This window comes from Ictidomys tridecemlineatus, chromosome 10 (assembly GCF_052094955.1).
Source record: "Ictidomys tridecemlineatus isolate mIctTri1 chromosome 10, mIctTri1.hap1, whole genome shotgun sequence".
NCBI classification, from domain to species: Eukaryota; Metazoa; Chordata; class Mammalia; order Rodentia; family Sciuridae; genus Ictidomys; species Ictidomys tridecemlineatus.
Genome location: NC_135486.1, coordinates 16,556,982 through 16,581,742, shown reverse-complemented (window position 1 = coordinate 16,581,742; position 24,761 = coordinate 16,556,982). Strand labels below are relative to the sequence as shown.

Genomic DNA, 24,761 nt, shown 5'->3' with positions numbered 1-24,761 from the left:
CTCAGCACCACATACAAAGATGTTGTGTCCACCGAAAACTAAAAAATAAATATTAAAATTCTCTCTCTCTAAAAACAAAAAACAAACAAAAAAAAAAAACCCAGTGTGGCACAAGTGTAACGACAAACAGACCATTAAAATATAAAGTCCCAAAATAAAATACAAAGTCCCTCTCATATGCAGGCAACTGATTTTGAACAAGGATGCCAAAATCACTTTGGAGAATGAACTATTCTATGGCTAAGAAAACTGGATGTCCACATGCAAATAATTAAAGTTGGATCCTGAAATTTCACCATATCCAAAACAAAATGGATCAAAGACCTATGTGTAAAAGATAAAACTATGAAACTCTTAAGACAAAAACAGGAAACTCTTCATGATACTGGATAGCACAATGATTTCTTCAATGACACCAAAAGCACAGCTAACAGAAGAAAAAAAAATAGATGAAATGGATTTCATCAAAATTAAACATTTCTGTACATTAAGGATACTGATCAAGAGCAAAAAACAAAACAAAACAAAAAAACCCCAAAAAAACACAGACACAGAATGGGGGAAACATTTGCATGTCATATAATAATTTCCAGAATATATAAAGAACTTGTACAACCCAATAACAACCTAATTTAAAATGGGCAAAGGAGCCAGGACACCTGCGGTCTTGGCTCCTTGGGAGGCAAAGGCAGAACTGCTTGAGCCCAGGAGTTCAATGTCAGATGAGACAACATATTGAGACACCCCCCTCATCTCAAAAAGTAATATTAATAATAAAGCACTGGGCATGAAGCTTAGTGATAAGAATGCTTGCCTGGCACATACAAGGCCCTAGGTTTGATACCTGCAGTGATGGTGGTGGAAGGAGCCGAGGATGTGAATACACATTTCTCTACACATGATACACAAATAGTCAACTAGTACATGAAAACATGCTCAACATCAAAAGTCATTAAGGAAATGTAAAAACTACAGTTGGAGGACACACCCATTAGGATGGTTAAATATAACAATTAGGATTGCTATTTAAAAAAAATAGTGTTGCAGAGATGTATAAAACTGCAACTCTTATTCACTGCTGATGGCAATGTAAAATGTTGCAGCCACTGGAAAATAACTTTGGAGTACCTCAAAAAAATCAAAGAAAATTACAGTATGATCTAGTAGTTCCATTTCTACCTATATATCTTAAATAGAAAGCAGGGACTCAATTTTATACTTACATAGTAATAATGTTTGTTATAGTGTTACTCACAATACCAAAAAGTGTCTATTAATACATGAGTAAACAAAATATGGTATTTACATGTTATTATCCAGTCACATAACAAGGGAAGAGTTTATGGAGATTATTTACTGTATAAACTTTCTTTTTGGAATGATGAAAAAGATTTGGAAATAGATAATGGTAAACATTACACCACACTGTCAATGTATCTTATCCCAATGAACTGGGCATGGTGGAGTGAGCCTCCATGTCCCAGCTACTCAGAAAGATGAGACAGAAGAATCATTTGAGTCCTGAAGTTTGAGGCCAACCTAAGCAAATAGCCAGATTCTGTCTCCCCTCACCTACCCACCCCCCAAAAAGTTAAAATGGTAAATTTGACTATATATATATTACCATAATAAACTTAAAAAAAAAATGTATACTTTAAAGGCCTTTATCAAGTTTGGTGAGTCACTTGAGCCTGTGGATACAGAAATTACTTGTATTTACGAACCCCTGGCCAGTAGTGATGGCCAACAATCTCTACTTCCCCTGCCACAACACACACACATATATATACACACACTCTCAATGTTCTATGAAATACCTATAATTACATCTTGCAAAGGATTACACATCCAATGACTTCACTAATGATGCAAACAGTTTATGTCCTCCCATACTGACAGATAAAAACATACATTCTCTAAGCACAAAGCTTATAGTCACAAATAACTTTCTGCTTAAAGACAATTTCAATTAATAACCACAATGGGAATTTAGTTATGTAATGCAACCACTAATCTAACATGTCACCAATAAAATCTAAGCAGATTTATCACAAAACCAGGGTTATATTCATTGGACATGCATTAATAATCTATACAACTTAACATTACACCAGAAAAGGAATTTATAAAACTTCTCTTAATTTTTGGTGGTTTTCAAATTTCATGGCACAATTACCAAAAAAACTGTAAAAACAGATTTCAAATATATTCAATAAAATGGTAAAAAATTGAATAAGCCTTTAAATTTTTATACTCAAGTTTTAAAACATCAAGCTGGTCCCAATCTGTCAAAATTGACAGATAAATATTTACAATGACTAGACAGACTTTAGTTACAGCGGTATTGGAGGTCTACTCCCTCCTCTCAAAACCCTTTGGGGTTAATTTCTCAATGCAAAACATGTCTTTGTAAATACTGTGGATAATATAAAATTTAAAACATACCTACAATCAGGACAGGAATGAAAATAACATTTAAGTCAATCTTTTTTCTGACCTGTTAGCATAAAGCCTTCTGGCTCCCAGTCAACACTGTCCCGTAATATAAAACTAGTAAGAGTAGAATAACTTCACCCTGTTGTAGTGGCTGACATTCTTCTACAGAATTACCTTTCACTATTTATCAAAGCAGGGCTTAAGCTCCATTAATCTGCTTCTACAGAGTATAATTAGCAGAGCACCAAATTTATACACTGGTACAGCAACTTAAAATGCTAAGCACACTTTTCAAACAGAAGCAAACCTATTTTTTCCATGTACCACATTGTTCTCAAAACTTATGTGGCTACCAATAAGAAAAGAATTAGGGAAGCTTTGAACATATCTTGTACTTTTCATCAAGGCTAAAGTGCAAAATATCTCCATATTTCTGATATTTTAATAGGGTAAAAAAACATCAAACACATAATAAAGGAACTAAAGTGACAGTAGGAACTAACACAAAAAGCTTAAATAAACAATTGAGGACTACGTATTACTACCAATTTAATTTTTCTTTCTTCAGTGAAATATGTCAATGACCCATGTGCTCATAGAACTTAAGGTTTTGATTCTCTTCCCCAAGACCAGAACATCTAAACTTACAGGAAGGAAAAAAGGAAAAAAAAAAAAATAACATTGCATGACAATGGACACCAAGTTCATACAGAACCTCTTTTAAAAACGAGATATTATGGAAGAAAATACCATGAAAATAATAATCCTATGAGAATTGTTTTTAAGCACAGTAAGTTTGAGCCTCAGTCTTCATGAAGATACTACAGTTTATATAGAAAACTATAAATATACAAGACTCCAAGGAAAAAAAGTCAGAATACATATTAACAATCTGTAGGCCTAAAAAACTTTTGAGGGGAGACGGAAAAGGACGGCCAACTGAATCTTCACTTAAGAATACAGAACTATGAAAAATTCCCAGGTCAAAGGTGCTCCCAATGGAACCATACTTTGTGAAAGCACACAACTTAGATATATTCTTCAAAGGAAAGCAAAAATACTGAATAACTATAGTCCCTTTCAAAAAGTAAATCTTAAATTAAGGGGAAATGATTCTAAAAGTGTAAACGAGTCTGGCTCAGAAAGAAAAATTGAACAACATATCCAAGATCTGTCCATAAAAGTAATGATGGTACATCTTTAATATTAAAGAAACAGGCTATAAAAAAGTTCAGTCTCAGAATTGGTTTTTAAAAGCTCATTTGTGCTCCTTGGTGGGTGCGTAATAAAGTTCCATGGGTTTATTCACTTTCCAGTACTTCTCACTGACCAATTCCAAAGAAAAAGAGCCATTTAATACCTAAAAGAAAAAAGAAAAAAAAATTATAAAAACTGCATGAAGCACAATAATAGCGAGATAAAACGAAAACAGAAGTCTACAGAATCTTTTTTATTTTTAGTCCTGGGGATTGAACCCAGGGGCACTTCACCAGTGAGCCATATCCCCAGCCATTTTTATCTCACTACGTTGCTTAGAGCTTTGCTAAATTCCTGAGGCTGCCTTTGAACTTGTGATCCTCCTGTCTCAGCCTTAGCTAGTTTATAGGCATGGGAATACAGGCATGTACCAACATTCCCAGCTCTTTTTTTTTATAATCTTAGGGAATATCAAAAGTGAACTACTCTGTTGCAATTTCTTTTCTAGGGGTCTTAGGGCTATACATTGTTTTCTTAAGTCTCACCCCACCACTCCCCACTCGAGCTGGTCAAGATGCTCCTATTATTTTATAAATAGTCCATTATTTTAAATACTCACAGTGAACTGGCCACTTGCTGTTGCTATATAAATGGTATACTGCTTCTCACTGGCTGTGTCAAGGTTCATCTGGTTTGATTCTCCCTTGCTTCGAAGTTCTTCTAAAGCTAATCTCACAGCCAGATACTTGGATAAGTGATCAACAGTGGCATTACCTGAAGTCTTTATATATCTGGAAGAATTAAAAATTAAAAATTTAATTTGTAGAATACCCTGAGAAAAATGTAAATTATGCATTATATTTCTAGAAAAGCTAAAGTGAAATGCTAATGTTTCAATTATTGACAAAGTAACAAATTTGTTGCTCTATAACCTAAAACTTTCTAATTGAAAGGTACAACACGCTCACTGTCGGATATGAAAGCTCTACCATCCTTACCTCCTGTAAAAAGTGACAAAAATAAAAAAATATACACAAAGTACTACAGAAAGTACAATATGCCCTTCAACCCCAATGATTAAGATCTACTGCCTATGGCAGCAAGAGGAATAGTAAGAATATCAGCAAATTGTTTATTGTATAAGATTTAAAATTTCTGTTTTTAAAAACTGAGCATAGAAGTTCTAGGGATTTTTTAAAAACATTGTAATTCTATTCATTCATTCATTCATTCATTCAATTATTATTTTGTTAATCTGCACTCAATCACACAGGCAGGATGCTGGGAATACAGAGGCAAATGCATCTTTGCAGCTTGAATTTTAAAAGCCTTTTGGTACCTGATATGGTCCTTTCCTGTCCTCTACCTAGGAGGGTCGTTCTTTTCATATGTACAACTTTGGATGGAGGTACATAGGAAAAGAAAGCCATGCAGGACCTATATAAACAAGCTGAACCCTAACAATAGATGACAAATACTGCTTCTATTTCTTATGCAAAATTGCTCCCTACCTTTTTTATGGGGGACCATAGTGTTAAGAATCAAACCCAACACCATGGTCCCCCATAAAAAAGTCACAGTCACCTTTTAACTCCAAATTAAACATTTTGAACTCATATAGCTAAAACTAGCCCACACATTTACCTTGTCTGTGCACTGTCATCTTTTTCCATAAGTGTGGGATGAGGCCTGAATACTAATTCAATTTCACTAGCACCATCTATTACTGGATCAATTGCCACTGTTGCATTGTTATTATCAAGTTCAAGCCCAGAATCATCAGATGTTTTGGTCCGTTTGTTACTAGGGCCTGCTTCCTGATTGCTATGTGTGGATGCATTACTACAATGTGAACTGTCACCATTATCTTCTGCTCCACTGCCATTTTCAATCTGCTGTTTCTTGCCTCGCTGTAATCTAGTTAAGGAGAAGGGGGAGAAAAAGAAAATAAAGGATGCATAAATTTATATTTAGGCCTTTAAACCATCAAATATGAAGCATGTTTGCTACTGAACTTTAGAATTCTAAAAAATTTTGATAAGTCAATTTGGTTAGTTGAATAATATCATTGCTTCCCACATGTCCCTGAACGGTCTAGAAAATCTCACCACACACTTTATTGATTTAAACCAATTTGTCAACTCACTTTTATACTGGTAAGTCTTGTTTATATTTTATCATTTTTATAAGACTATAATTCTAAAGAAAGGCATGATTCAAATTTGAAAAAGTAAAACCTCTAAGGGAAGTTATTTATGCCTCTTTCAGGTGTAAATTAGAACACTGTTAAGCAAATATAATATAGAGGAGGATGGATATTTAGCACTAGCTCCCGGGAGACTTGTCTCAAAGTCTGCTAATGTAATGCAAATGAGGAAAATGGGATGGATACAGATGCAGCTCAGCTAACAAGCTCAAATTCTAAAGCCAATTACTGGGCAAGGAACTTTGTGTTCATAATCTCCTTTACTCCTCAAAACAATCTGGCAAGGCAATACATTTCCATCAATTTGTAGTTAAGAAAAGCCAAAGAAACTGAGTTACAAAGTTAAATAAATGGCAGGAAGAAAGCTAGAATGTGATAACAGACCACATTCTTTCTACAATATTGCCTGTTTCTACCTGTATGCACAATGAGAGGGATGATGAAAAAGATAGGAAAGAATGACATGTACTTCTGAGATTAGTATGTTTATTGCCAGTAACAAGGATAACCTATTGATTTTAAAAATAATTTAAAAAAGTAAAATTCTACTTACAAAAATCTATGGATCATCTCAAAAATTTTAAAACAAAGATTAATGCATTCAAGGGCAAAATTATGATTCAAAAAGATACACAGTGGGATATTATTCAGTCTTAAAAAGGAATGAACTCTGGTCCCATACTACCATGTGGAGAAACATGTTGAAAATACTATGCTAAAGTGAAATAAACCAGTCACAAAAAGACAAATACTGAATCCCTTATATGAGGTTATCAATTTATATAAACAAAAAATAAAATGGTAGCTACCATGTGCAGGGGCTAGGAAGGGAAATGGGGAGTTACTGCTTAATTGGTAAGCTGGAGTTTTAAAAGATAAAAAGGATTCTGGAGATTGGTTGCAAAACAGTGTAAATGTACTTAACACAACTGAACTCCACACTCAAAAATGGCTAAGAGACAGTAAAAAAATTTTTAAACACTTTTAAATTTTATTTATTGTTTAGCTGTAAATGGGCACAATACTTTCTTTCTTTTTTTCTTTATTTGTGGTGCTGAGGATAGAACCTCACATATACTAGGCCAGCACTCTACACTGAGCTATAACCACAGCCCCTAGACAGTAAAATTTGTTTCATGGTTTTGGGAGGTTTTTGGTGTGTGTGGTGCTGAGGATCTAAGGAGTGCTCTACCACCAAGCTACATCCACAACTCTTTTTAATTTTTTATTCTGAAACAGCATTTTGCTAAACTGCCCAGGCCTTGAATTTGTGATCCTCTCCTGCCCCTGTTTCCCCAGCATCTGGGATTATAGGCATGTAAAACTGCTCCAAGCTAGATTCCGGTGTTTTAAAAGGAATACCCTGAGCTGGGGTTGTGACTCAGTGGTAGAGCACTTGCCTAACATGTGTGAAGCACTGGGTTCAATCTCAGCACCACATACAAATAAATGAATAAAATAAAGGTCCATCAATATCTAATTAAAAAAGAAAAGAAGAAAGAAAAAGGAATACCCTAATTAGGCCTACAAGCATATATTATAATGAAAAGGTACTCATGTAGTACTACGATTTGTTACCATCTTTTATTTACACTTTTCAAAAAGTAAATTCAATATTTAATATTCAGAAAAATGGCTATCAGGTCAGTCTCTCTTTCCCATTTACCTGTTCATGGCCTGTATCTTCAGTCCTTCCTCAATGCTGTGACTGAGTGCCTGTTGATTATTGTGCTTGTTGATCCTGGCTAATACTCTCTCTTGATGAGCTTCATACTCATCACGACTTGGATAAATTTTGCTGATGAGTGCATCAAAGTTTGGATCTGGCCTTAGTGATCTTTTGGAAACTAGCTTTTTCCGACAAGTAGGACATTCTTTGTTGCTAAATAAAAAGAGGAGAGAAAAATGCAAATAATGCTAGTATCTTGGGCTAAAGACAAAAATATCCAGTTCTTTATTACAGTTATCATTTTTACTAAGTCACAGAATTTTAAATGATTAATCTGAACTTTCCTGAAAAATCTAACCAGTAGGTAAGTAAAATTTTAGAAATCTTAGACACCATCACTTACAAATAGAAAAATTTGAATACTTTTTAATAATAATTTACATACAACCATTTTAGAAATAAAAATCATCCCCCCCCTTCTTTTTTCTCACAGTACTGGGGATTGAGCCTAGGGGCATTCTACGGCTCAACTACATTCCCAGCCCTTTTATTTTGAGACAGGGTTTCACCAAGTTGCTGAAGTATGAATATAGGATCCTCCTGCTTCAGCCTCCTGAGTCACTGGGATTATAGGTGTGCACCACAACACCCAACTGTCCTTTTCTAATCTATATTTCCCTCTTCTAATATCCTTGCCATACAAGGAAAAATTACCTTCTACTTACTTACAGGTTATCAATTTTTTTCTTAGAATAACACTTTCATATGGATATTATTTTATATATTTAACAAATAGGAAAGCCATGGTTTCATGTTTTATAATTTTATCAAAATAAATACTTATCCTATGAGACTTCTGAAATTACATGAAACCAATGATTTCAAAACAAATATTTGCCAATAATTAAAAACTAGGCTTTAACCAAATACTTTGGTCGGAATACATTTCTCCAACTCCAGAGAGCCCTGTCATGGTACAATTTAAGTACACAGTATAACTTATTTCAACATACCCACTTCTAAGGGCTGTGATAATACAATCTGCACAAAAACGATGCAAACACTCCTTTGTAGTCATGGTGTTCTTCAACATATCCAAACAAATTGGGCACATTAATTCACTGTGTAGACTTCTAGGTGAAACCACAATCTCCAAGCCATCTGTTATTGCCTCCTGTAAGAGATTCACTTTAAAATTGAATGCTAATTTTTTAAAAAATTATGAACAAATCTGACCATATAAAAGTACTGAAAATGGTAAAAATTAACATGTATGTATCCATCACCCAACTACTACCACTGTTAACTCATAATCAATCTTCTTTCAGCTATAATATAATCTAATTCCCCTCAACCCCACCATCACTTCATAAATACTTTTATTTTAATGCTAAAGATAACAATGTATACAAAAACTTAGTAGTAAAAAATTATCCTGGTGTGATTAAAAAGCACATTTGAATATATTTGAATAGATAACTAAAATGCATATATTTGAATTTGAAATCATATACCTTAGTAGCTCTAGTTATTAATTCTGTACCTCTAAATTATTATGACACTATTTTATTTTGTCTGCAAAATAAGGAAGTTAGGACTAATTGAACTATAAGAATTCTTCCATCTTCAAAAATTACCACTTTATTAAATTGTGTTCCATGCTACCAATGAAAGTATTTTAAGATTCCAACAAAAGTACATATTGATTTATCAATTTAATAGGATTTCATTTCTAAATCACTTTTTAACCTCAAAAAAGTATTATCCTAAGAGCAATTCTATAAAAAAGTGTTCAGGTTTTCAGACTAACCCACAACTATTTTAAACCACAACACATCTGAAGTGTATTACCATATGTAACTGTCCCTAACTGTCTGCAAAAATGCATTTGGAGTTCCAATGAAGAATTCCAGGATACCCTGCAACAGAGTGATTAGTAAATCCTCCCTACAAGTGGCACTAAGAACAAAAGATTACCTAACTCTACAGCCACCAATATCAGCTCAGATGGACTAAAGAAAGTTCTTGTAAGGTGGGTAATGAAAAGTAATAGAGAAGCTGCAAGTAAGGGTTTTCCAGCATGCTACAGACACTTCCTGTTTCCACTGCTCTCCATCTTACTTGTGCTTTCTTCAATATGGCCAGAGATCAACCACTTTCAAGCCAAGTCAGTAATTATAGATAATGTCCATAAAGGGCTCAAGTAGAATATATTTAAATTTACAATAATAATTACCATTATTATTAAGTAATTATTACGTTTTAATCTCTCTACACAAAGCACTGTAAACATTTTACTTTACTTAAACAAGCATACTTTTTTCCTGTGTTATTGTTTTTTAAAAATACATTTTTAATTAAAATATAGTAATTATACATAGTTATGGGACACAGTATAACATTCCAATACTTGTATATAGTGTATAATAATAAGATCAGGGTACTTAGTGTATCTACCACTATCACCTCATACATAAATATTTGTATTTTTTTTAAAATTTTTTTTAGATGTTGATGGACCTTTATTTTATTCATTTATTTATATGTGGTGCTGAGAATCGAACCTAGGGCCTCATACATGCTAGGCAAGTGCTCTACCACCAAGCCACAACTCCAGTCCCTAAATATTTGTGTTAGAACACTCAAAATTCTAACACACAAACTTTTGATTTAAGAATTATAACCTCTATTTTATAGATTAGAAAACTATCACTCAGCTATTATGATGAACCAATTATTATCTCCCTCTTTAGAACAGACCTTACAAAATTGAATCCTGGATAAACGTACCACCTGGAGCATACAACAATGTGGGGGCAAAGAAAGAGGAGAACCAGAATGCTATTGCTAAAAATTTCACCAGCCTGAAATGGGCATCCAAGGCTGCTCAAACTAGTTTTTTCTTTCTCTACACTATTTAATACTTTTTCTTCTATCTGCAGGCATTCTTCTACCTGCAATAGATTACTTTATATGATATTTCATTAAAAGAAGCTTCCTCACTTTCTATCAAACCTATAAATTATCTTCTCTCCTTTCAAGAAGAACTATGCCTCTTCCTATCAAAAGTAAATTCCTTCATTTCTTCTCAAAGACATCCCTCTTTGGATTATTTTATTTGCTCTCAGGCTTCAGCAATCTCTCCCTCTACATTAAATCAGCCTGTGACATTACTATCTCAATAGAGTTGCTGCATAATGAAATGTGAAAGATACATTCTACATATGTCCTAGAATGTGCAAGAGGAAGCAGGGAAAGGGGCATTCTATCTTAGAAAACAAAACAAAATTGAAAACTACTCAATCCACATTCCCCTCTGAAATTTTGCTCCATTTCTCTGCTTCCCTGCACGGCCAAACTTTTCAGAAAAATTACCTATTTGTTTTTTTCCTGTTACACACAATTATGATAGCCTTGGTTCATGACAAATTATATCCTGAATCAATACATGAAGTGTCAGCTAACAAACCTAAGTCAGGTTGTCTTGTATATAAATTTACTATTACTGGTATGTTTTAAGTTTTCAATTTCTAAAACTATATTCCAGTTTACATATACCTCATATTTCCCCTAGGTTATCTTTGTCTATATTACCTGAGGTGTTCGTTGTAATTCATATAAACTGAGTTCCCATGTTTTGCTTAATGGTTGAGTTCCATTTGTCTGCACAGCCTGAGACATTGCTAGGAATAAAAAGAAGACAAAAATGATTTTAGTATTTGGAAAGAAAAATGTATGGTCAGAATGTATGTGTATCCCCAAAACTGAGATTGAAACTATAGGTGGGTTCAGAAAACTGAACTCTAAAATATGTCTCCCTGGGCTGGGGCTGGGGCTCAGTGGTAGAGCGCTTGCCTAGCATGCGTGAGGCACTGGGTTCAATCCTCAGCACCACATAAAAAATAAATTAATAATTAAAGTCATGTCCATCTATGACTAAAAAGGTATTTTAAAAAATAAATAAAAATAAAATATGCCTCCCTGAACTTCAAAAGCGAGAGCACCTGGCAAGTAGCAAACACAGGGAAGAATTTTCTCTGAGGTTCCTTTGCCTGGTTTACCACAGGTTCTGCCAAAGATGAACATACATGCCTCCAAATATTCTTTTTTCTTTTGTGATTGAATTCAGAGAACTTCACACATTCTAGGTAAGTAAGTGCTCTACCATCAAGTTATATCTGTTGCCCCTTTTCATTTTATTTTGGGACAGGGTCTCAGTAAATTGCCCAGACTGCTCTGAAACTTGCAATCCTCTTGCCTCAGCCTCCTGGGATTACAAATGTCCACCATGTCTGGCCAAATATTCTTACTGAAATTTCATCATCCAAGGAAGACTAAATACATGTGAAAAGAAAGAAGCTGAAAAATCAAACACCTGGGGCTGGGGTGGTAGCTCAGTGAGAAAGCACTTGCCTAGCATGCATGAGGCACTGGGTTCAATTCTCAGTACCACATGTAAATAAATAAAATAAAGGTCCATTGAAAAATCACACACCACACCTACAACCCAGAGGAACTATGTCCCAGACCACTGTCTATTGAAGTTCATCCCTACTCCCCTAAAAATTATTTATTAACCCTCTAAAATTAAATTACCTATAGCCTCCAACTTCTCTCTCCCCTATCTATGAAAACAGTAGTTAAGCCTCAACCAACTGGCCTTTCATAATTCATAGGAAATTTGTATGATTTTTCTCCTTTTAATCTGCCTATTATCAGTTTGTTTCAGCAGAGTCAATTATTAAATCTTCAAAGGAAAAGTCTGAACTTCCCTAGAAAACCTAATCTCCAAAGCAATAGTATGAAGAGGTGGGGACTTTGGGAGGTTATTAGGTCTTGAGAAATCAGTGTCCTTTTAAGAGGCTTAGGGAACCATTTTGCCATGCTACTATCTGAGGACACAGAAGGTGCCATGTATGACCAGACTCTGAATTTGCTGGTGCCTTAATCTTGAACTTTCCAGTTTCTAGAACTGTGAGTTGTAAATTTATGTTGCTTATAAGTTATCCAGTCTAAAGTATTTTGTTATAGTAGGTCAAATGGATGAAGACAGAAAGTAAGCCTCAAAACTAATTTTTAGCAATTGTTAATCTTAAAATAATAAAAACAAATTATACTTTGGTTCCTCAAAATTAAAAAGAGGAGAGGTATAAGAATATGTCCATTTATAAACATAAATTATTTACAGCAAGAGACTACCACTGATGTCCGAATGCTGGCATACAGAAAGTACTAAACATTATCAAAAATGCAGAACCATCATTGAATACATAGAAAATGATCTTAGCTCAAAACAATATTTTTATGAAATTCATGGTCATGGAACTTAAGACTGAGTCAAGAAAATTTCAGACACTCCAGTATAGCCGTATAGTCCAGCTTTGCTTACAATATTTTAAACCACAGGTCATTCTGCTCCCACTTTCATAGCTCTACCCTAGGAAGTCAGTTCTAATGCTGAGCTTAAAATTGCTAACTCTTCATCCTATAGCTCCCCTCTAAAGAGAAACTGATTAACATCTGATGATTTTTCTACATGAAAATTGTTTAAATATTCAGAGACCTGATCTTTGTTTTTGGCTAACTATCGTAGTTCCTCCAACTACTTCCCATTTGACAGCATTTCAAGATCTCTTCATTACCCTCATTCATTAATCCTGCCTTCAGTCCCAGTATAAATCAATCAAATAATGTAAGACCCATTTCTCACCTATTTTTATATAGGGTGATGGACTCAAGTAAACACTTGGAGAAGTGTCAACTCTTCTGGGGCACAGAAAAACAAAGGGTCTCCAATTGTACAAATATTTAGTAGGTATCTGTTATTTATTAGCCAAGCATTAGTTTCCTAAGGTCCTTACCTCAAAATTATAGTCTTAAATGGTTAAACCATAGTATGATGAGATTAAGTCTAAGGAGGAGTACGGATAAAACATTGTGGAATTATAGAGAAGGATCAGGGAATTTGAGGAGTCAAGGAAAGCTTTTACAGAGATGAAATAAGCCTTAGAAAGAAGTTACTATAGTGGTATTGGAGTACAAAAGCAATGGGGTTTTAGTCCAAAGAGAGAGCTGATGTATGAAAACAAAGACGCCTAAAAACCAGGTATGCTTATGTTTGGAAGGCACCAGAAATTTAAAACAAGAGAGTAACATGATCCAGTAGTTTTATAGAAACTCATGCATAGTATAGAAAAATAGAAACCAACAGCAATAAAGTCGGTAAAAAAACCATTGGAAGAAAATCTGAGTGATGTGGTAACTATATGCACTAAACCATAGACCATTAAGTGACACACAGGACAAAGGTGTAAGAAATAAGGGTCAAAGATGACTTTGTGAAACCAACCGTAGTTTACTAAGGTAGAGAATATAGAAGGTGTGAGAAGAGTAGTGGAGTTGCTACACGATAAGTTTTAATTACTTACAGACCTTTAGTACAGAGGTCCAGTAGATAGTGAAAAAGAAATATCCCATGCCTACCTGAAGACACAATCTGTCCTTTATTTCTATGCTCAGGGGCTAAAGATTAACAGACTATTAATCATACAGTTTGATTACCATGGACCCAAGCCACCAAGCTGTATGGCTAGATATCTGCTATAGCAACTGTCTCTTTGAGTCAAAGTGAAAGCTGCAAACTTCTCTTGGCAGAACTCGTCTCCTCTACACGTTCTTACTATAATCCTAAATTATTATGCTTACTAAAATTACCTCAGCTTTTATGGGAAATTTTGGACATGTCAAAGATAATATCTCTAAGAGAAGCTCGAGAAAAATAAGGAGAGAAAGTACTGAAAGTACAATGGCTAGCCTTTTTTGATTGGTATGCCAAGGCCTCAAAATGAAACTCTGGCTTCAAAACAACATCCCTGAAAAATTCTCTTGCAAGAGCCAAAGAAACCAAACTCTCTGAAATCTGCTCTCATTATATATAATATCAAACACTTCATAATTTCATTTCATCATCTACCTTCTATTCCTCTTTATTCCCTCCCCTAAAAGCCTAAATCAAGATCACTCTTAAGAAAATAACCATTGACTACACACCCACTTGTAACTGCTACAGTGCTGGGTAAGCCAATGGAAACTAAATTAAGACACAATTTAGGACTGAGTTAACAACCAAAGCCAACAGATGTGTGGAAGAAGTTTTAAAAAAACGTTTATAATATTCAGCAGGGACTAGAGTGAGCAAAAGTAGGGTAACACTTATATAAGGCCTTATGTAAGTGTTTTTCCTTTCAAAGTTAGATTAGGAGTAACATCAGCAAGTTGGCAAAATAGAAAGCCTTGGACCCTCCTTCCTTCCCACAAACACACCAAGACAGATAGATGCCCTTTGTGAAAAATCCAGAAAGTGGTTAGGAGGCTCTGGCACCCCTGCTGAGTGCAGGGTCACCCACATGGGAGCTGGTATGAAAACTTGTTAGACAACTCCATGTCATAACCCCTACCCTGTTAGTAGGAAACCTTCTAGCTCCCAGCTTCTTCCTGGGGAGGAAGAACACAAGCACTGCACCCCCAATGATCCAAACTTTTCTGGGATCCTTTCAGAAGACTGACTGCTGTCTACCCTATCTTGGGAATGCTGGGAGCTAACCCAGGAGGGATCAGTGAGAACAGAGATAGAAGTTCAAGTGGATGGTTTACTGTAGTCCCTTCTCCCCTGGCTCAGGAGAAGAGAACTGATGAAAAAATCACAGCTCCTAGCTTCTCTATGGGAACAGTTGTAAAGATCAAAGACATAACTTATCTAAGTAATGGCTAAGAAAACTGTCTTGCTTGTCTTAGAATGCTGGAGGAACCCAGAATACTCCAAACATCTAGAGACTACTAAGGACAAACACAGCAGACTAGACTAGCACAAAGATTTGTGGGGCCCCCACAATCTCTGGTTAGGCTGATCAGTTATATAAGGTTTTGCCCAATCAGTGAGGCTGATCAGGCTGTCTTCTGGTTTCTGCCTTGTCCTCCAGCCTTTCAGACTGTAACTATTACCTAGACCATCCATCTTTGTTCTTTTCCTCTTCTCTATTTATGTTAGTTTCTACATTTATAGGTGACGCTCAAAGTTTACTCCTAGGACTGGGGATGTGGCTCAAGCGGTAGCGCGCTTGCCTGGCATGCGTGTGGCCCAGGTTCGATCCTCAGCCCCACAAACAAACAAAGATGTTGTGACCGCTGAAAACTAAAAAATAAATATTGAAAATATTCTCTCTCTCTCAAAAAAAAAAAAAAAAAAAGTTTACTCCTAACAGGGTAAGGGTTATAACATGGAGTTGTCTCAAGTTTTCATACCAGCTCCCATGTAGGTGATTGTGCACTTACCAGGGGTGCCAGAGCCTCCTAACGTGTCTGTGCAAGGGCAGTCTGTGAAGACTAGGAAAGGTGGTTGTTTAGTCTGATGCACAGTGTTAAGGAATGAAGAAATAGGGAGATATATTCAAAACAAAAAAATAAAACACATCTCCAGAAACTGACCTTGATGAAACAGAGCTATAATTTCCCTACCAGAGAATTTTAAATAACTGTCCAAAAGCTTTTCACCAAGGTCAGGAGAATAATGCATGAACAGAAAAAAAAAAAAATCAAAAGAAAGAAAACTTTATAAACTACCTATGAGAAAAAAATGATGCTGAAAAATAGAATTTGCTACCATTTGATAAACTAGGATAACAAAGGCTTTGAAGAGGTTTCTTGTCCTTTTCTCTCTCTCTCTCTCTCTTTCTCTCTCTCGTTATATCTGCATCACAGTGTTTATTTGTATCGAGAGTCTTAAATAGTACCCCATGGATGCTATCTTACCTGACAGTGTAGCAGAGGATTCTGAGACCAGGGAGGGAAGAGGAAAAAGCCAACCTTGCTGATTGCCAAAACAATTATCTAAACTGTTAAGAACATGTCAGCAATGCAGATGTTTTACTGGCCTTCCCTTTAACCTAGCTAAAAAGAGTGGCAAAAGAGGACCTGAGAACAAAAAATTCCATTTTTGCCTTGAGACACAATTCACATATACAGAGGTGGCTATAAAGTCTACTCTTGAATGAAGAACATGATAACACACACACACACAATTTCCACTTTTAGCAGTCACTGAAGATAAACTCAAAAAATTATCTTTCTTTGCTCTAGGTCAATAAAGTGCTTCATTTAAATTTAACGTAAATTCCACAAATTTGCTATAAATTTCTATAAAATTTCTTCCCAAAATTTTCTATAACCTTTCTCTTCTTTGGCTTAGTGAGAAGTTGCATTTCTGCTTGTAGTTCTCCCTTGCTCCAGCCAAGCCAAATGTAAAGCACACTTAGCTTCTGCTTTTCACGTCTAAATGGGGACTTCAATCAACAGTATTTGAGCGTCACCTATAAATGTAGAAACTAACATAAATAGAGAAGAGAAAAAGAAGAAAAATAGATGGCCTAGGTAACAGTTACAGTCTGAAAGGCTGGACATAAAGCTGAAACCAGAAGACAGGAAATGAAGTATCAACAAAGTCTCAAGGATTCTTTCCATGGACCTGAAGATTTGTGCCACAACCTGCAAATCTTCAATAGGTAACTAAAAACAAGATTAAAAAATGTGCAGGTCTGCCTCCATTTCACACCTATATTCTTTGCTCTGAGTCATTCTGTCCTGCACTCACTTTGGATTCCAGGGAATAGGTCTATGACAAAAACATCTTATGATGAGGTCAAACTACACCCTAGGCAACAGCAACTTTCTTTTGGCCAAAGGCAAGTCCCCTCCTGACCTATCCAGAGATAATGATCAAAAGGACCACAGTATGACCAAGATTACTTGACAATGCATACTTTTTTTTATTCTAATTTGTTATATGTGACAGCAGAATGTATTACAATTCATATTACACATGGCAATACATACTTTTGCCCTGCTCTGTTCCTTATAATCTGAAAGCTCAGGTGAGAACCTCTGAAGATAGGGCTGAGGACACTTATATCCCTTGTCCTCGTGGTATATCTATACTGATTACAGTTCCTTTCCTGCCTTCACTACACTCCTTCTCTTTGATTGACATCTTGAGATGGGTGACAGAAACTAGTCCATTGGGACTCCTAGAGGAACCTTCACCATTAAACTCCAATAACACTTATTCTATGAAACAAGTGTTCAGTGAGCTGAAACAGAGAAAGCTTGTATTACAGTGAGAAAAGGGCTGAAAACAGAAGAAAGAGTACAACAAACAGATTCGTTGTTTCAAAGTTACTTTTCTTACAGGGTTACAACAGAGGGGACTTCCTTCCAAGCAGGTTCAGGTTAATTGAAATCTCTGCTTTCTAGAAAACTGACCTATTTCAAAGTTCAAGTGGAATAGGTGGCATAAGGCACAAGTGTCTCCACACTGGTTTGGCATGCATGGTCTGCAGTGGCCTGGTTCTGAAGGCTTGTCCAAAACAATGCCCTATCCCATAAACTTTCATTTACAGGACCAATCCCTAGTTACAGGAAGTTAATTGTACTTCTGAATAAAGAATACCTGACACAATAGAAACGTGTCAAAAATAAACAAACAAATAAAATATGTGGAGAATATATAAATGAAAAGTAACATTGGTCTGTCTGTATTAGAAAACTTCAGTAGCAGAAGCAGAAACAAAATAAATCTAATATAAGAATTAGCCACATTGGAGGGAAGGGTTGTAGTAGAGTGCTTGCCCAGCACCTGTGAGGCAGAGTTCAATCCTAGCACCACATAAATAAAATAAAGTTTAAAAATTTTAAAAAATAAAGTCAGTAGATTTTGAAAAGCAGGCAGTTTTAAAAAAACAAAGGGGAAATATCAATAGGATATTCAGAATGCTCATTTGGAAACCGCAAGTACTTGGCATTTGCTGAGCGTAGTGGTGCACATCTGTAAATCCCAACCACTCAGAAGGCTGAGGTAGGTGAATCCCAAGTTCAAAAACAGTACCAAAAAAAAAAAAAAAAGAAATGAGTTAATGCAGAGGCAAAAGACACACTGTAATGGTTAAAGGAAATATCAAATTGAAAATTACATGTTGTTTTTAAGTGAATAAAATAAAAACACTACCTTACCAAAATACATGTGATATGCAGTGAGACAAATTTCACTCAGAAATATTTATAACCTACATTTTTAAATAATAAAACCACAAAGATGGAAAAAAATGAACTAAGCACTAGAAATCAGAAAAAGAAACCTAAAGAAAAGGGGGAAATTATCAATATGAGAGCAGAATTCAAATAGCTTAAAAAATTGCTGAGATTTTTTCAATTAAATCAAAGAAATTAATTTTAAAATTAATTTTAAAATCCTGAAACAATTAACATTAAAAAAACTATAAAACATCTAGAGGAAAAGAGGGTAGAATGTCAAATTCTATTGGGATGAGGCAGCTTAAGCCAAGACAAGAAAGGTTCCTATTTCACCTCATAAAAAAGTTTTAAATTTCTTTTTTTTAATATTTATTTTTTAGTTTTCAGTGGACACAACATCTTTATTTTATTTTTATGTGGTACTGAGGATCAAACCCAGTGCTCCATGCATGACAGGTGAGTGCGCTACCGCTTGAGCCACATCCCCAGCCCCCAAATTTTAAATTTCTATTAAAAAAAATAAACAAAAGAAATCATAAGCAAATTCAAAAGATTAGCAATAGAGAAAAATATCAACAACATGTATAATAATCAAATGCCAATATCCATAATACAGAGTCATCCCCTAAAACAACACTTCTGACACTAACACTAAATGTGTACATTCTTTTATATCAGCAGATGATTCTTTAATTCTCCAGATACCACTGAGTGTCCAGTGATTCAATTTAGTTCTGACACTTAACTGTCTAAAGTTAGTTCAAGACCCCATTTAGGGCTCAGTCCACAGACTGCCCCCACCTGAGACATTCTTTCTAAGTCCGGGCCTCATGTACTTTTGACCAACTGCCTATGTAAGAAATGAGGAAGTCCCACAATCCCCTCCTCACATTTGATAATTTGCTAGAATGGCTCACAAAATTCAGAAAAACACTTTATTTCCATTTACCAGATTATCATAAAAAATATTACCAAGGATAGACATGAACAAGGATAGACATGAACAAGCATCTAGCTGACTCCTTACCTTTAAGAGCAGCCTATTATATGTCAAATATTTCAAGGCACTTAAATTTTGATATCATAATGGCACTTTCGGTTTCACTATAGCACATTTATAGCCTCTAAGCTTCTTGAAAGATGGCTGGCTATATCTTACCCACCACAATATATACTCAATACCTTTTAATGTACCTGGTACATAGCAGTTATTCAATACGTATTTTGCTTAAAAAAAATAAAAGTGACTAAAGGAGCTCAAATAGGCTTCCTTAACATTTTACATTTCCAAGGTGAAAAAAGTCACATTAACACAGGAGTTAAAGTGTCTTGCTTTGGTTTTCTGCTTTAACAGTTTTTGGTCAGAATCCGGTATGTACAGTTTCAATGCCATCACCTCTCAGGTGCCTGCCACAAGAACTGCATCTTCATCCCACATGCACCAAATACAAAGGCTGCCATCAAGTGCCATATCAACCTAGAGCTCTGTCCACCTTACTGCTTTGACAGTGCAAAGATGTAGCTTTGAAGAACTTTGCCAAACATTTCCTTCACCAATCTATAAGAGGTATGCTGAGAAAATGATGAAGTTGCCTAAACTCCTTGAGAAAATCACCTTCAGGAAGAAAGATTTTTATTGGCTGTTTTAACAGTTTCCCTCCATGATTAGCAGGCTCCACTACTATAAACCTGTGGTGAAGTCAAAACATCATGGCAAAAGAATATGGCGGAACGAAGTTGCTCTCCTCATGGTGAGTGGGAAGGAGAAGAAATGGGGGTAAAGGTGTTTCCTCTCAATCCAGTCAACCTGACAACCTAGACTCACCATCATACTCCTGCAGAATATCAAGAAACCAAATCACAATGACTAGGAGAAGAGGCTGAACACAATGGAGTGTGTATTACACTTAGAAAAAAAATGCATCAATTATTACTAGACCCTTGCAAACTTGTCACGGAAAAAAATGACGTATGACTTCAATGAGATGCATTACCTGAATAAGGAGGTGAAATCTACCAAAGATGTGAGACAAACCTGCAGCATGTTAGGGTTGCCTTAACCTTTCTACATGTTGCACCAAAACATCCGCTTAAATTTACATTGTAATTGTACAATGCCTTCAAATAAAAACTTTGGTACTAAAAGGAGGACAGGTGTAAAAGAAAACAAAGATTTAACAATGAACATATTTTTATGTTTCTCTATGATCAGGTATTTTTGAGCAAAGAAATTGTCCTTCAAATAACAAGCCTTGAGGGCTGGGGATGTGGCTCAAGCGGTAGCGCGCTCGCCTGGCATGCGTGAGGCCCGGGTTCGATCCTCAGCACCACATATAGATAAAGATGCTGTGTCCACCGATAATTAATTAAAATTCTCTCTCTCTTTAAAAACAAAAACAAAAAAAAAGGATTTTACATTAATCCTTTCAAAGAGTACTTTTTTTTTTTTTGAGAAGAAAATACTGGAAGTTAAGAACTAGAAGCTTTGGTTATATACCTCATATTACAGAAAGGCAATGAGTAGGCAGATTCTAAATGACTCATTCAAGAATTATAACAAAAATTGTCAATACAGATTTGTCAGTTGCCTGTTAATAACCTGTATACCAAAGATTCCTAGAAGATTAGGGGGAGAGAATGATTTTTTTTAATTATAGATTTTTTTATGTGGTGCCGAGGATCGAACCCAGTGCCTCAGCGTGCAAGGTGGGTGCTCTACCACAGAGCTCCAGCCCAAGCCCAATGGGAAAGAATATTTATTGAACAGAGATGTTTCTGGGTTATATTTCATAAGAAAATTGTGGATTCTTTATAAAATGTTTCTTGAATTATCCCTCCTCCCCCAAACACACACTATCTTTGAGGAGAGGAAGATAACACTGCTGCCTAAAGGACAAGAGCAGAGAATACATGGCCTTTGTTCTTTGGTCAGACTTTCAATAAACCAGTCTCAAGTGACAGACTATGGCATATGTTGGGTTACTATGAACTGACACCTCAATTCTTGGATGAGAGTCTCAAGTGAATATTTTCAATAGCACAGGTAGAAGATAAAACACATGTTAAATACCAGATGGGCAGGAAAAAAGAGATGACATGTCTATTGTAAAATTTTAGGAGTCTGAACTACTCTTACCAGAGTAGTTGAAGGAATAGGCAGCCTCCAAGGAACTTCCAGATTAGATGAAACATTTTTCTCAAAAAAAGGAACTTTAAAATAAAATTTAACTTATTTTGAGCTAAATTATCATGAGTTCTGTGCCTAAAAAGGTTTACCAGCTGCTTTAATCATAAAAATTGCCTGGTATATTCAGAGCATCTAAAATAAAACTGTAGTCCAATATGAGTAAGCTATAAATTATAACCCTTGAAAAGGAAGGAACTTAGGTGAACAGGGTTATTTAGAAAAGTCTATTACACTCTGAAGAATGATTGCTACATCAGTTTTCTATGGCTGCTGTAACAAATTACCACAAATTTGGTGCTTTAAATCAATAGTACTTTATTCTCTTACAGGTCTAGAGATAAGAAATTCGAATTCAGTTTTCACTGGGCCAAGATCAAAGTGTTGGCAGTGTCACCTTCCTCCAGAAGCTCTAAGGGAGAATCTGTTCCTTAGCTCTTTTCAGCTTGGGGTAAGTGCATTTTTTGGCATATGGCCACATCATTCCAGTGTTTGCTTCTGAAGTCATACTGCCTCCTCTTTTTTGACTGTAATTTCCCTTTGCCTCCTTCCTCTTTTTTTCCCCCACATTTTTTTGGTGGGGGGTGGGGTGGTGGTGCTAGGGATTGAACCCAGGACCTTGTGCATGTGAGCAAGCATTCTACCAACTGAGCTATATCCCCAGCCCTTCCCCCACAATTTTTATTGGTGTATTATAGTTATACATAATGGTGTTCACTGTTCGTTATGCACACTATATAAAAAAGTATAATTTGGCCAACATTCCCCACCAGCACCCTTCCTGGTTTGTTTTGTTCTTGTACTAGGGAGTGAATCCAGAGGCACTGAGTCACATCCCTAACTCTTTGTATTTTTATATATATTTAGTTATACACGGACACAATATCTTTATTTTGTTTATTTATTCTCATGTGGTGCTGAGGATGGAACCCAGGGTCTCACACATGCGAGGCGAGCGCTCTACCACTGAACCACAACCCCAGCCCTATTTATTTATTGAGACAGGATCTCACTAAGTTTTTTTAGGGCCTCACTAAATTGCTGAGTATCATCTTGAACTTGAGATCCTCTTCCTCAGCTTCTGTGAGTCACTGGGATTACAGGCATGCAACACAACATCCAGCAGCATATGGATATTTGCAATGATATAAGGACATATGCACTGACATTCAGAGTCCACACAGGTAATCCAGAATAATAGCATTTCAAAATCATTAATTTAATTACTTATGAAAAGTCCCTTTTTCTGGGTTCCAGGGATTGTAATGTGGTTGTCTTCAAGGTTTCATTTATCAACTTACCACATTTGACAAACATAACTATAACATACCAATGAATACAACCAGTTCTCCACAGACAATACTAAAATCTTTATCCTGTATGTGATTAGTTTCCTTAATTTGTTTTTACACCGTGAAATAAATATCAGAAAATATAATCACTTCTAAATTACTTAGATTATCCCATTTTCCTAGGGAGCATTTTTCTTCATTAGAGATATGCTTCTCTAATTACTAATAAACAAAGAAAACTAAAAAGTTTCTATTTTTTATTTTTGGCAATACTGAGGATTGAATCCAGGAGTACTTCTACCACTAAGCTATATTCCCAGTCTTGGCTTTGTTTTTCTAGTCGGATATCACTAAATTGGTCTTGAATTTGGCAATCTTCCTGCCTCAGCCTTCCAAATAGCTAGCTGGGATTACAGGTATATGCCATGGGCCAGTAGTTTCTATGTCTTGAATAAGCAAATTCTTCCTTAGTTAAAACATTGCTTGCTTACAGAACACAGGTGTTAGATTTTAGAAATGAACTCAAGACTAGGCAAATCAGGGAGCTATAAAAAATTCTGAGTAAGCAATCCAACTGCTATCATAACATTGCCTGCAGTGACTATTACCTCATAAATACCACTTTCAGCATTTTAATCTAAAACTACAGCTGTAAGACAGACACTAATTTCTGTAAACTTCTAAAAACACAAATAGTTATTTCCTTATTAAAAAAGCGCCATTATACTGAACATCTGGAATACTCATCTAAATTAGTTTTGGCAAGCTAATAGCTTCTTTATTTAAAAAGGTAATATAATCAATTCCTAATTGGATTATATATCTTTCCCACACTGTGGAATACAGTACCAGGAACACAGAACAGGAACCATTTAAAGGTGATTTTACAAATCCTCATTATTCAGTTTTAATTAAGTTTTTGAGTTTAATTAAGTTTTTGAGTAATAAATTTAATGTTTTCTAGATTATAAAGTTATTGTTACAAGAAAAATAAATGCTGTAAGACTTTTAAGGCTTAGCTTAAAATGCAGACCTAGATTATTTAGTGTGATCTGTGTCCTTTTAACATATTTCTCCTAACACCATTTTATCTCTTCCAACGAGGTACCCTTTTACACACATACAGGTACTTTTGCAGTAGTCCAAATTTAGTCTTCCCTTAAGGTTTCAGAACATACCTATTAAGGTCTAATACTGGTTAACACAGTTATATTAGCAGGAGTCTTATTTTCCTTCTGTCCCTTTGCCTATCCATATTGGAAGCTAACAGACTTATGAAAACCTCCAAGACCTTACTGGCTTAAGGGAAAGGACAGTCCCTAAACATACACGTTTTCAATACAATTTGATAAATGTTACAAGAGCAACAAAAAAGTCAACTGGGGGAGCAGAAATTAAAACAGGTTTCCTAGAGAAAGGGACTCCTCTCTTAGAGGAGCAACTGAAGGGTTAATCAAGTGAGGAAAGAAAAGCTGCCCAGAAGGACGAATATAACAAGTAATAAGCAAAGGCAGAACTCAGCATGGTGTGTTCAGGAAACTCCAATCAGTTTACTATGAAATGAGTCAAATGAGGGCGTTAGGGAGTAGCTTGGGGTAAGGCTGAATCACTGAACTGTGGATTATATCAGGGAGACCTAATATGCCATAGAAATGTGTCAGGAAAGATCCACAGAACAACAAAGTCAGATTTGCA

At 35.5% G+C, this 24,761-nt stretch overlaps 1 protein-coding gene across 2 annotated transcripts in view; it reads right to left on the bottom strand.

Annotated features, from left to right (window-relative positions):
• Positions 1-1,804: 1,804 nt before the first annotated feature.
• Rnf2 (ring finger protein 2) overlaps positions 1,805-24,761 on the bottom strand; it is a 40,588-nt gene continuing 17,631 nt past the window's right edge. For both annotated transcript variants that reach the window (XM_005319692.4, XM_078022482.1), the window contains exons 2-7: positions 11,103-11,191; positions 8,522-8,682; positions 7,506-7,721; positions 5,278-5,550; positions 4,253-4,424; positions 1,805-3,796 (exon numbers count right to left, since the gene is read on the bottom strand). In XM_005319692.4, the coding sequence (XP_005319749.1) occupies positions 3,695-3,796; positions 4,253-4,424; positions 5,278-5,550; positions 7,506-7,721; positions 8,522-8,682; positions 11,103-11,189 (1,011 nt within the window). In that variant the 5' untranslated portion in view covers positions 11,190-11,191 and the 3' untranslated portion in view covers positions 1,805-3,694. The remainder of the gene's footprint in view (positions 3,797-4,252; positions 4,425-5,277; positions 5,551-7,505; positions 7,722-8,521; positions 8,683-11,102; positions 11,192-24,761) is intronic.